The sequence below is a fragment of the Augochlora pura genome, chromosome 7, assembly GCF_028453695.1.
Source record: "Augochlora pura isolate Apur16 chromosome 7, APUR_v2.2.1, whole genome shotgun sequence".
NCBI classification, from domain to species: Eukaryota; Metazoa; Arthropoda; class Insecta; order Hymenoptera; family Halictidae; genus Augochlora; species Augochlora pura.
Window position 1 is genome coordinate 36,383,263 of NC_135778.1, and position 14,216 is coordinate 36,397,478.

The following is a 14,216-nucleotide window of genomic DNA, read 5'->3' on the forward strand; positions in this document are numbered from 1 at the left end:
TGTTCGGCTACACGGAACCCTGGCACCGGGGTGTGCCGTATCACAACCGGTCCATGAAAAATCTCAACAAATAAAAGAGCCGACTCGGTCGGCCTTGACATGGCTTTGAAAAGTTGCGCAAAGGTCTGCTCAAATGTTTCGGAGCTGTATAACTAATTTATTAATATTAGAACAATCGATCATTCCAGAAATAATGGAATGTAAAATGTTTCTTCATAGTTTATCGACTTATTCCTTCCATATTTGATTTATTATTTTTTTTTTATCATTTTTGTGTAACCAATTTTTTGTGTAATTTTATAATTCTGTAACCAGTTGAAATTGAACTGTTTCCTAAATCTGTTAATAATTTCGAATTGCCAGCTAGAACAAAGAATTACGAAGATGTTTTATTCGAATAAAGAATTATTCGACCGTACAAAGAAGGTGAATGATTTATTTAGCAGGCGATAAAGAAACCGCCAGTTTCTTTCGTGCGACCGTGTCTGTTAATGATTTGTTTAGAAGCGTCGGAGCGTTTGAATGCAGCCAAAGTCCATTCACTAGCCCCGGTCGGAAATATTAATCAGTGGAAGGGACACGTGCGATGCTAATTGCTACGCATCGCCTAGGCCTTTAGTGTGTCGGTAATACGAACGTGGGATTCGCGGAACGGCTTGAATCACGATAAATTGCTGTTGATGTTCCGAGAACACAGAACAGAGACACCTGATACAGTCGGTTTTTGATGCTATTGACTTTCTTTATCTACAGCTACGAACAATGAGCAGATTGCAGCTGGCTGGACTGTAACGCACTTTCACACGTTTTGTATTCGACGCTGATTACATCAGGTGCGGTGTATTGTTACAGATTTGTTCGGCAGCGAGTGGAAATTATAGTTTGTTATCGTTCTTTGGCGGGCATCACGAAACTGCGATACCAATCAAATCTTCTTCAGGGTGTAAATATCTTTTATTCTGTTCAGTTTCATAAACGAACAATCTGTCAGTCTGGAAGACGAAAGCTTAATCTTGAAGATTTGAATTTACATTCGGAAACAGGTTTATGATTCTAACAAAAGGTATTTGTTACTTCTAATGTGTTTAGAGGGAAAGAGTGCTTGCAGAATTTGGACCCTGGAAGAGTTCAATTATCATATTGAAACTATAGATCTTTTGCATTTTGTAATATAAATTTCTTATGTGACAGTCCGAGGGGTTATTTAAGACCCCGATGATAACTATAACTTGATTTTCTAGTTTGTGAAAATTTACATTTTTTCATGTTTCGTTAAAGTCTACAGAAGCCTTTAAGGGGCGCCTTAAAAATTATATTGGAAAAAGTTGATGAATAAAATTATAAAGAATCCTTAGCATGTTCGGTTATATGGTGTTTGTCAAACAGTTGATTAATACTCTGCCTTTGTCGTGTATGGTATGGCGTTATCGTGCTAGAGCGGAATTCCCTTGCGTTTCGTTAATGATGATCATTTTTCCACTTACACGTATTACTTACACATTGACTATATTGCACTGACCTTGCATCAATCAATTACTACGCATCCCGATCATTGTAACATTTCTTAATGGCAATAAAAATTTCGACGACATGCGGTATTACAATCAGTGAGATTCAATTGTTGTGCCAATCTTGTGATTGTGTTTAAAAATTCTCTATTAATTAATTAATGTCTTGACAATATTCGAATACATATCAGTGGATCTGAAATATTACGCTACATTTTTATTTCTTCAAATATTGGAGGCTAGCAAGTTCATGCACACAGAAATTAAATAAATTATTGTAGCACTTTATTATTGCTCATATTGTGCAGCCAGTTTCCTTGTTGATTGAAACATTGTGAATGATTAAAATTGAACTCAATATAGTTCAGACAATACTCATTTGTTTAATTGAGACTAATGTAGGAAAATATATTACAATTGGAGTAAAAATTCTATTGTTTTCGGAATAGTAAAAATTCTTACAATTTTGTTACGAATGAAGGTATAAAGTGCATGTTTAGATCGTATACGACTTTTAAAAATAAAGTTAAATCGTTTTCTGTAAGAATTGCGAAGGTATTTGGAATATTAAAATTTAAATATCTTCCGCTTGGATTACTTTTTGCAAAGATGGTGTTCCAATTTTGTTAAGAAAATGACGCCACTTCCTGTACGGTATGCACATTTCGGGAATATATGGCTTTACCGAAAAGATTGGCACTTTTTCCTGCACGAAGATCGGGGGTAATGGTACGAATCTAATGGCGCCCGTTTCATGTGTGATTTTATTGATGACTTTGGAAAATAGGTCAACGAAGGCAAAGAATTTTACTACGCCCACCCAGTTCTGCGCATCGCGAGCCATGCGCACTCCGAATCTACGCGAGAATACAATTTATTTACTTACGTTAGCGTCGCGGGTGTGAATTTTCCGATAACACATTAGAAAACACGCCAACATTTACTGCTCTTCTTAACCCCTTTGCCGTATTTTAACGAGTCAGTCCCGTGGTGGAGATTTCTAATGATATCCTCTCAGGTGTGAACGTTGTTCCATTCTTTTAAATCAGAATAAAAATCTGTTCAAAGGGACGCGAACGCAAACAATTGTCTACAGAACGCGAATAAATACATAACAGAAAATGAACTCGAAAACAATTTTATTTGTAAAAAAGCTTCCACGTTTTAGCAGCTTTTATGAGGCCGATTTTAAAGCGTCGCCCAGATGATGTACCCTAAATTCTGGCATTCCAGTGGTCTCATGACGCATTGATCGCTATTGACAGCCTGTCCGAGTGCTCGGAAAAAAAGCGAACCTCAGCTCGAATATTCAAGCTGAGCGGACTACTTGAGTATTTCGAGATTGTCGGAAAATGTCGACGACTAACTTCAAAAATTTGACTAAGCCACTCGGAACAAGTATACATTACTTTCACTGTTCTATTGTTTTCTAAAATTCAACGCAGTTTCTCCTTAAAATCAATCCACAAGATTATAGTGCCGTTCAATTATATTATTCATTAGTTGATTACTGCTTTATATTTAATTATTAACGCTGCTTTAACATTCGACTACTAGTTGAATAATAATTCCTTATAATTAAATTATTATCCGAACGATGCTCTACAAGCGAACGAAAACGATTGTCGACCGAGGATAAATACGAAATTAATTAACACATATTGCTATCAAATCGATACAGGTTGGCCATACAACGAGAGGCGTAATTAATCGAGACTCCCGAAATAGAACAGCCGATTGTTATGATGCAAACGCGAAAGGGTTGAATGTAATTGCGGGGACGTTTCTTCATCGATCCGATCGCGATAGGTTTCACGAGACAATTTATCGTTGAGATCGCAGGGATCGTGTGTCAAAAAGGAATTTTCCACCTCGGCTGAAAACACCGCCGTTCTATTTCCAGTCGATTTTTCGTATTTTTAGCATCGACTTTGTTAACCGCTAATTTTAGATTCTATTTAGATTTTATGCAGATTAATCATCGGCGGATGATCTTGCACAAAGAGTGTTCCAATTATAGAAATACCGCTTTATACATAGCGTGTCTTTTTTGATGTCTTGTATCACGTGCTGCCGAACGAAAATATTTGTATATTCTCTTAACTTGCAGTTATCTTCCTTTCATTTCCACACATATATATTTGTTTAATACTACATTTATATTAACGAAACGATAATTACAATAAGCGCAAAACTTAGATTTTCTGAAAAATTAGTATTATCTTTGCTGTCGAAGCTATCTTCGCCGACATCTAATCCTTTTGTGTAATCGTTCACGGGAGCAGACGGTGAAATCTACGCGAGCGAGACGAGCCTAATCGCGATGACTAACAATATTTACCGGGGGCGGACCGTTTTGTGTTTGTTGGCTACTATTTTGTTTATGTAGCCGTGATAAGAAAGTGTCCTGAAGATTATTAGAGTTTGCCAGGGTTACATATGCTTTTACTGATAACTTCCTAATAGGTAAACACGCGCCGTAAGTATGAACGACGCAGTACTGCACGAGCTACGTTGTTGTGTGGTTTGCGCGTTCATCCCACGGTGAACAAATTATGCAAGATAATAAGCGCCCGACGCTGTCGAAATTCTGTGGGTTTCGTCAATTAGTATACTACTCTGTAGATTTATGAATGAGAATCGTCAACACTGCAGACCCATTCACGCGTGAATATTTCAAGTGCACGATACGACTTCAACGAGTCACTGTTTGCATTCGGATAATAAAATTACCCGGAAACTGTACCACATATGTAAGTGCAGATGGAACCGCTGTAGTTTAAAACATGGCTTGTAAAACTTATGGTACGGTGAAGTAGTGAGAATTTAATAATACTGTTACGGTATTTTCAAATTATTCGAAGAAACGATTAACTTTTATTTAAATTCTGTTTCTTATAACGACGACCGAGTACTGTGAATAATTCGTAATCAGGGACTGAAAATTGCGGTGCAAACTTCGAAACGATCGTGATGTTCGGTACGAAGTTCCACGGATAAGTGCTATAGTTATTTCGGTTATGCAACAGGGGTAGCAGTTATCGATCAGCCAGCGTCTAAGAACTTTTTGCCAAGACCGTATTGATCCTGGCAGAGTTCGTAGACGCATTTCACACGACCTATATGGTTCTAATCAATGCTTGTTACCAGCACACTAACCGTGCATGTGAAATATACCTTACGAAAAGAGTATATGGACTGTCATCGCGCGATGAAATAATGATAGCCTCACTTTCACCAATCATACTGTAATAGCTAGAAAAAGAAAGATTAATTCAATCGTTCGCTTGTCGTTAACGTGTGCAAATAAATGCTGTTTTTATATTATGTTATAAATTATAACGCCGTTCTATTACTAATATATAAGTATTAATGTACTTATGCAGTAATACATAATTTTATAAAGTACTTTCCAAGTTCGCTAGTAGTTCCAGGTAATCTTCACAACACACCTTGTTATTCGAAACTATAATTCATAACACGACGTTCGAGGAATTGATAATTCTCTTTATCGAGCAGCTCGATCGAAAAGTAAACGGCTACAATGGCGATCGTTTTTTAAATCTCACCTCGTATGTGTCGCTCCTTTATAGGCTATAATTCTTGAAATGCGAAATATAGTTTATAACGAGAACTTCAAGGAATTTTCAGGATACCTCTTAAATATTGAATTCTGTATAACTAGATTTTATATTATATAGAGAATCTCAAGTCGCTCGTTTGAGTATAAATCATATGTAGAACATTTGAAAAATGATAATTAGGTTCCAGAGTCTCGTTGAGTTTTGGTCCAATTATAAGTCAATTATTTTCCACGAGAAGATCATATTTGACAGCCTTCTCGTTATCATTTCTTCTTCCGGCGCTGTTCCGTGGAAACCCCTAGCTCAATGCTAAACTTATCCGTTGGCTCTAGTCTCGGCAAATGCATCGTCCGCAAGATTCTTACAATTAGGACAGTCCGAGAGACACCTCTGCCGCTTTCTCGAGCCGCTGAATCCTCTAACTCCGACGATAGTTTCAGCCTATCGTCGGCCTTGAAATGATGCTGTCGAGATCCGGTCGATATATCGTGTCTAGACAACGGATCGCGCCAAATGTCATAGGAGCATTTTTCGCATAATCGCCGATAGTTGGATCGCATGCGGTGGTACAATAGCGTCGGCCAATGTATGTTTACCGATCACTCTTTTCTGGAGCATTCATTTTCCTATATCTTTCTTATCAGCATCGTTTATCGATCGGTACGGATACGCGGGCTGTATGTACAGGGTGTTGAGAATATAGGATATGCTGGACTTTGTGGGGTTTCTGGTTCACGATAAAGAGAGAATATTTTATTCTTATGTGATTCAGGCGTGTCCCGTTTGAATTGGATGCGAATTATTCAATTTCGGAAGTTTTTGTTGAAAATATTTCTTGTAACATCGATTATATTCGTTCGTCGCTCTTGTAAAACATAGCGTATGGTACGAGCGTAGCGTATAGTACATTGTTCGTATTTAAAAGTCACAGCATGTAAACGAAATAAGTTCGATCTAATCGTTTTCGACTAAAATTGCATACGTAGGCGAGGGCAACGAACTGTGGGTTGCTCGCGTCAAGGCGAGTGTTGTTGCCAAAAGGAGACAACGCGCCTATCCCCTTTAACGAAATATAGAGGCCATTGTAGTCGGCTAAGAAAAACATTGTCAACAGTCGACTCGAAGTCCCTGATTTTCGTAAACATCGTTTCAACCAGTTTACATCCATGCAAGCGTAAACCATGGTAGAGAAAAGCTACCCACTCGAAGCTGCTTGTAATACGTGGCGCGATTTACGATCTAAAAAAACGGTATGTTTTTTCATGACACGTCGTTTTTCATTCGCGCGAGCTAAATGGTTATAGTAATTTGCGCGCGGATCCGCAGACCGGCGCGGTACAGATCATAATTCATATCTCGTGACTCATGTTGCTCACAGTTCGCAATCATCAAACGCAAACACAATTCATTCACTGCAATTCAACCACGCGAATATCATTTCCTCGCTGCCAAGTTCTTGTTCCGATCGCCAGGATGTCCTCGTTTTTATGCGGCAATAATTCAGCGACATTTTGAGGACAGGGATATTGAATTTTTGCTTTCGCACTTTGCACTTTATTGTTCTCTAACCGAAAATCATTATCACGCTTGCGGTTTCGTGCGAGCAATTTTATCTGCGAGAAAAAAACCAAGTCCGTACGCTAATGAAGCTGTGGTTCACAGACTTTAAGTATTAATTAGATAAAAATCATGAAGGTAATATTCGTTAGGCTCAACTAAACGTAAGTGACATCTCGAAGATTTGTCTCAGAACTTTGCGTTTTATTTCAACCATCGTGGAACATTTAAAGAGGATCGTCTCAGTAATTTAAATTTAAAGAGTGCTTCCCGAGGGAAGTGATTATCTCCGTAACTTAAACCTGACAATTATATTTACCATATACTACTGATGAGGTCCCTATAGTTAATATAACTGTAAGCGATCTCTGAGATGGTCGCCGGTCAGGCGGCGTACTGTTTATGTCTCTATTACTGTTCGTCGAGGGGTGGAGGCCCTTTTTCGAAGAGAAAGAGGCAGTCGAATAAAGATCTTTGCCAAAGAAGCAGCCCACCTAATTTCTCACCTTGTGTCTTCTACATAATCTTATTCAAACATTTTTAACCTATTGATCTACCAATCTCTGGCCACGAACGATTCGCTTAGAGGAAAAATCTGTTCTGTTTCAGTTAATGAAAATAGCCAAGCAGGTTCTTGGCGAGAAGCTTTTCACAAAGCTTATGAAGGCTACCTTTTACGGTCACTTTGTCGCCGGCGAAGACGAGGTGCAGATCACTCCTGTCCTGGATAGGCTGCGACAATTTGGCGTGAAGCCGATCCTTGATTACTCTGTCGAAGAGGACATCTCTCAAGAGGAAGCGGAAAGACGTGAAATACAGTACGTATCCGCCATTCTCGCGCCCGCCGCAATTGCTCATCATCATTAACTACCTGTATAGCACGTGCACACATGATTCACTTGATCTACGTTGGCAATAGATCCATGAATAATGGATTTACTGAAGCTTTCTGACATAACGTAAGTCAAAGATATACAATATTACAAACGCGTGAAAAAATACAATCAATTTTTCTGCGGAGCTTAAAATCGAAGGCCAGTTAAGAAATTCTTAAAAAAATAGATTAAAAACTACTGTAACAATCTCATTCGTAATCTACGAATTTATGTAGATCAATGTAACTGTATCAGGTGTATCCACTGTATCACGATCGAATAGTACGACTTTCACGGCTTTTCATTGGTAGAATACGACGACAAATTAGCACCTTGCTGACCGGGCTAGGACCTCATCCTCTCATTTCCACGCGAGCGCACAAGAAAAACGCGAGATCAAGTAAGCATCTTGAACGATCGAACGCATTATGCCTCATGTGTGAATCTAAGGTTTACCAGCAACGTGGCGAGCTCGGGTGACCTAAGAGTTATTAGCTACTTGTCATTACTTGGAAGCCGATTTGCAAACATCTATACTCAATTGTTGTATTCTGTAATTACATTTTTATGTGTAAGTTCTATTAAAAGATGAATTTTATTATCTATTTGGCGTTCATAAGTCATAAATACTTAATTAGGCATAAATATGCGAGTTCAATAAAAAAAAAATGCTTTTTTTTACTGCTTTTGGGTACTTTCTTCTCTGTAGTGAGTCGATTTGCAGACGAGTCTATCTCGAATAGGCAACAGGTAGAAAGCTGAATGCGTGTAAAAGAATTTCGCGAGTCCCATCGCCGAGTATCGTACAAGCATAGAACCGCTTTCCCATCGCCAAGAAAGCTATTTTTCAAGTAAAAGCGGCGGTTATGTAGTCGGGATTAGGGTAATGGTTTCTACCTGAAAATTACTTTGAGACGGCATTTGCTCGCGAAGGCACTCGAGAGGATTCCGAAAGAGGATACCGTGTCAGCATCACGCCGGTATCGTGAAAGGAAATTTCAGCTTTATGGCGGATAAAGAGTTCTAGGGGGCACGGAGGAGCCACTGCTGTGAATCAACTTTCATTGGATTACTTAAATTACCAGTTTGGTTTGAAATCATTCAGACTGGTTCTAGATGACGATTAGATTGCGGATGTTTATGCAATTAAAAAATTAATTTTGGCAGAAATAATGCTTCGGTAATATTATACTTTGAGAACTGAGTAAATGCAACAGTGATGAACATTATAGTATATTCGAATTTTGCAAGTTTTGCACAAGTTCTCGTTTCCCTCCCAATGAGAATATTATATTGATATCTTTGAAAACATCCGAGGGAAGCAAACTATAGTTCCGCTGGGAATATTACAGTTTCTTAACTATGAGGCATCCTATTAGCATAGCTTTTCTGTAACGATGTTCAATGCAAATATGAATCGAGGGACTATAAGACGCAAGTGGCGGTAAACCGTGGATCTTGGCTTGAGAGGCATAAATGTGTTTGACCGTGCAAGATAGAAGAACTTATCGATTTTCTAGCTTGCGAAATTTTTCACGAATAACCGCGTGACAACGTTATGCCAGTGCATCCGCATGGAAATTCTTCTCTGTGGACGCGCACCTGAGGGAAACCTTCAGAAAACAACTTTCGTTATTAAAACGTGTTGGAAGAATAGTAATCTCGGAATTGGGAATATCGTTTGAAATAATTGTATAAGGTACAGTGTGTTCTGGCTAGTGTAAATGTTGGTAACGTTGGCAAAATCCAAGCTTAATATTCAGTTAATCAATTTAATACAGTAATGCCTCGTTGAATGTCGTGGGTTGGAATTCAAAGTGTACTTTTAGCGTGAACAAAACATGCTCCTTCGAGCTCTGCAACTCGTCTTTATAGTTGTCGACATCTCGTCAGAGAGAAAAAGAGAAAGACTGAGAGAGAGAGAGAGATTTAATCTTTAAAGCAATTTAATTTTTTATTTCTAACTTTTTGTATATGACGTACTTTATCCCATATTTATTCATTACGCGTGTCGAGTAACTTATTTTATTTATGAAGAATCATTTGTCGAAACTGTTTCATGTTCAGTCTCATTTTAATCAGAAAACTGTCAGCAATATGTTAAAAAAGAATTCAGTTTTCAAGTGTTGAAATTAAAAACGTTATGTTGTATTATGAGTTGTCGAGGTGAATTCCAGTTAGGGTGCTGAGCGCATGTCGCAGCACACGCGTGTTCGCCGACTCCATCGGCGTAGCAAGAAAATCGATAAATTACAGTGCTATAGCAATAGTACCGCGGCATTCAAAGTAGAGAAAAATTGCGACATTCAGCGAGATATTACTGCATTTAGAAATTACTGTATGTTCAGCATCGTTAACAATTTTATTTGTCAATTTCTGTCAACATATTTTTTAGGTATGCAACAAATGCATAAAATCTACAGTGTAACAGTTCCATTTAGCGATCGTTATGTTTCTAACGAGATTCTGCAATGTTTCATGCCACCTGCATTTATCCTACAGCCTTTCGTATCACCGACATTGAAAGATAGACGCGTGAACGCTAAATGAAAAGGGAAAGCTCAAAGGAATGACGTGTATAATGATCGATTACAGAGCTTCCGTGTCCGAAGCCGGGGACGAGAAAAGGGAAGGGCCCCTAAAGAAGTACCACGTGGCGAAACCGTTCGCTGATCGACGGTACAAGGTATCTTCAGCAAGGACGTACTTCTACTTGAACGAAGCTTCCTGCGAACGGAACATGGATATATTTATTAGATGCCTGGAATCTGTTGCAGGTAAGTCATTGTTACTACCTCAGGTAGAGAACCTTGTACCTAATATGCTTGGAAATCTCTTTTTACCGCCTTTACCTTCCTATTACGCTCCCAAAAAAGAACATGCGGAAAATTGTAAATCGTAATATAAATTTATTAGGTATTGCCTTATCCCATTTAGTCACTGATTTTTTTGACAAAAGCAAATTGTGTTTTTTAATTATGCTTTGAAGCACGGTTTGCTTATTTCGTGATTTTTGTATATCGAAAAGAATTTTCAATCGGCCACAAAAATGTTCGGATACTTCTAAACACGGAATTAATTTTAAATCATTGGTAAAAATTCCTGTAATTTTTTTAAATGTTAGAAATCATTTATACTGCAGTTCTTAATGCAAAATAGAAATCGCAAGACATAGGAGCACGATTTTAGTACATGCAGTCCACTGATTATGTATACTTTTCAGGTTATTGATGTTCAAAAGTGGCTAGAAATTTCACTGCAGCATATTATGGTTCCAAACATTGCCCAAATCTTCCTGGTCCAGTTCTGAAGTACTCCCAGAACCTGTTTCGGTACCATTGAGATCGGTACAGTTTTGAATCCGTTGCGAAAAGATTGCCAAAACCAATTCCTTTCCTCCGATCCCATGAAACATGTGTGTACGTGAACATTCGAATACGAATGCAATGATTGCGCGGGAAGCAGGAAGATTGCAGAATGCTTGTGATTCCCGAGGTGGAAGATAACGGTGCACGTGTCGGGAAATGTTCCGACGTTTGACTCCGCACAGTCTGGTCAAAATGCAAATGATTAGCGAGCCAGACATCGGTAAGTCTGTGCGAAGAGATAAAGAGTGCCGTGGGGAAAGTACTGGCTGCCTACTGCTCGAAGTTCATCGAAATGTTCATTAACGTCTAAAACTACCAAACCAGTAAAAATAAAAAACAGATTTCTTTGCTGTTTTATTTTTTCACAATTTATAGTATTACAAAAATGTTTCCATGATACATGCTGTTTCGATAGGTCGAAAGGGGTAGATGCGATCTTCGGATTTTTTAGACGTCGTAAATTTTCAAGATTACCGCTTATCGTGGCCGATGGTCATCACTGTCGCGTAAATCATTGCAGCTTAAAGTAATCGTTGCGCGGAATACATTGGAAAAGGTTGTCAAATATTTTCTGCCGCCGTATGATTAATTGACGCAATATTGTGCGCGGTAAATCACGACTGTTTCGAACTCGGTATTCTAAACATGGAACTTTATGCGGTATTCGGTCGCATGATTCAAAAGGCACCTGGAGAATGAGCGTGGAATTTTTGAATCGTTGTGGTCTCGTACAATGCGCAGGAAATCATTGATAAAGTACGCAACAGAATTTTATAGCTCCATCTTTTTAGTAATTCACTGCAAGCATTAATCGGGAAACAAAATATAGCACAATCACGGCAGTTTTAAAATTGCAACGAGAGTAAAGGAATAAATTAGAAAATTTACGAAGAACTCGGATAAAATTTGCATAGAAAAGTTCAAACTTGCTGAAACTTGCAGTAATCGATCAAATATTAAATGGGACATTACAATAACGTAATTTAGTACCCTGAATTTGCAAGAAATTGGGTCTCTGCTGTAGAAAACCATAATTAAAAAATGTCAGGGCTATAATGTCCGTTAAAAATTCCTTTCGCGTGGTTCAATGCTCGGAACTGTGGAAAAACACTTTGCCAGAGAGGAAAGATTTGCACAATGGAATCGTATAGAAGTCATCGTGTTTCATATCTGTACTACTGGTATCAACATTCGGGGTTTGAGACACTCGAAGGTCGCAGCGTTAAAGGTCATTACAACCGCCATGAGATCAGCTGCGGAGCACGCGATGGAAAATGCCGTGTTTCATTTAAACAAGTTAAGGCGAACTTGAAATCGCGCGAGTCGTTTCGGCGACCTATCGCTCACAGTTTAGTTATTTAACCACGCATATTTTTTTTTTATCAACGAACATTGTACTTCTGAATAAAGCTAATCTGTCCACGTGTCCGCCAGTCTGATGGAAAATACACAATGCCCGTCATTGCAAGTCAATGCCTGCCCGAACACGGCAATTATTCAAATAAAATTGATTAAAAACAGACGGGTCAAGAAGCGGACAGTAAATCTTTCCCTGTTTGTCGTTTTTCAGTTGTTCGGGTTTAACATATACCTTTGAGCTTAATTGTATATTTGTAATTGAAGTTTAATAGATATAACACAGAACCATGAAGACATTAGAAGAATTCAAAAGTATTTTTATTCTACTTTTTTATCGTTTTAAATTATCGTTTTTAAAACCATTTGTTCGTTGTTTTAATGGCGCGACTCTCTGTAAATTACAGAAGAACTTTCTCAGAAAATTTCGAATGATCAGCTTGTTCCACGAGAATCTCTGGTACGTCTAATTTTCATTAACGAAAATAAGAGAAATCAAGGAGAAATATTGGCTGATAAATCTATCTAGCGAAATGGAAATTTTCGGGATACTGGAGTCCCCTTAAGAACGATGATCATTTAGGAAAATGCTTTAGGATATTACGCAACGAAAATTTGCGTTACTCAAACGAATCCTTTCGCATGACGAGGGAAGGCACTAAAGTAATGAAATCTCTGAGAGGGTAAAAGTCCCCAAGGCAAGCCGGGAAGGATGGCCGAAAGAACAAACCGCGTGAAAGATCTTTAAACGTTTCCACTAACTAACGCACATATTCCCTTCAATGTGTGAGGGCAGTAATTCTTTCTGTCGGCAAGCTGCAGCGGAATTATGGTTCCCTTGAATGACTAGATGATATAGTACGGCGTAAATCTGTTCTGCGAAGCAGTCAACAATTTTGGATGTACTGTTTGTACGAAGTGACAAAATTACAGTGTAGGCGCCTGAAATTATGGAATGAATCGAATCTGATTTTCGTCTTAATTAATTTAAGTTTGAATAGAGAAGAAACATTTTTATAATATCGAGAATTGTGAAAGAAAAATTCAAAGTTTGACTGGTTTGGTAGTCTTAGTATAAAAGTCTCGATTATGATTCATTGTTTATAATTAGAACCACGCTATTCCTATATATTTTTCTAAAAATTATTCGTGATAATTAAGCTGCGTAGTGACGAAATGTAGGGTAATATATTTTGTTGACCTACCTAGACGAACTAGCTGTCTTAATCTCTATCCTCATAAACAATGCTTCGGCATCCGTTTGTGCATTCTCGCAGCTCCACATCCGCGACTGTGTTCTCAATTTTTCATCAAACAATAGATAATCACGGGGCTTCTCCTGCTCTAGTAAAGATGTTTCCGTAAAAGCAAATAGGCCAGTGGTATTTCTTTCTCGGAAGATTTACGACTCTGTCAAAGCTTGTTCTACTACAGACAAATTTAATGTGTGCCAATCGAGCACACATTTCTCTGATTAAAATTTGCGATTGCACCGTCGTCGATTAACAATGTTACGTCGATAGAAATCTAATTTTACCGAAGTATTTTTCACTGATAAAGATGGCTCGAATAATTGCAATTAAGAAACTTTCCGATCAGGTTGATTTAATTAGAAATTGATCTGTACCGTCGAGGGAAATTTTTGACGACAAACTTCGAAAATTTTGCTCGGCGAGAACACGTGGACGTGGCGTCTATAAATATCTCCCCTAGGGAATCTTGTATTCTCTTAAGCGTCCACAAAACGTGGCATAACGGTGACTCGAATAACCGAAAAAGTTTCCAGTTCATTTGAATAATGTAATTCGGCCCGGCCAATTACAGTTGCCGGTCCTCGATCAAATGATAGCGTGTCATAGACGGTATTCGCAAAGCGTTCTTTAGATACGTATATCCTAATTTTGTACAGCGGCCACAAAACTGGACACTTTTTCCTGAGCAAAATTAGAATCGATCATGCTTAGTCTA

General features: G+C 38.3%; 1 protein-coding gene across 1 annotated transcript in view; it reads left to right on the top strand.

Annotated features, from left to right (window-relative positions):
* The window catches only part of Slga (proline dehydrogenase slgA), a 35,537-nt gene that overhangs the window by 15,392 nt on the left and 5,929 nt on the right, over positions 1-14,216 (top strand). Inside the window, exons 2-3 of the mRNA XM_078187185.1 lie at positions 7,259-7,467; positions 10,120-10,301. Of these exons, the coding sequence (XP_078043311.1) occupies positions 7,259-7,467; positions 10,120-10,301 (391 nt within the window). The remainder of the gene's footprint in view (positions 1-7,258; positions 7,468-10,119; positions 10,302-14,216) is intronic.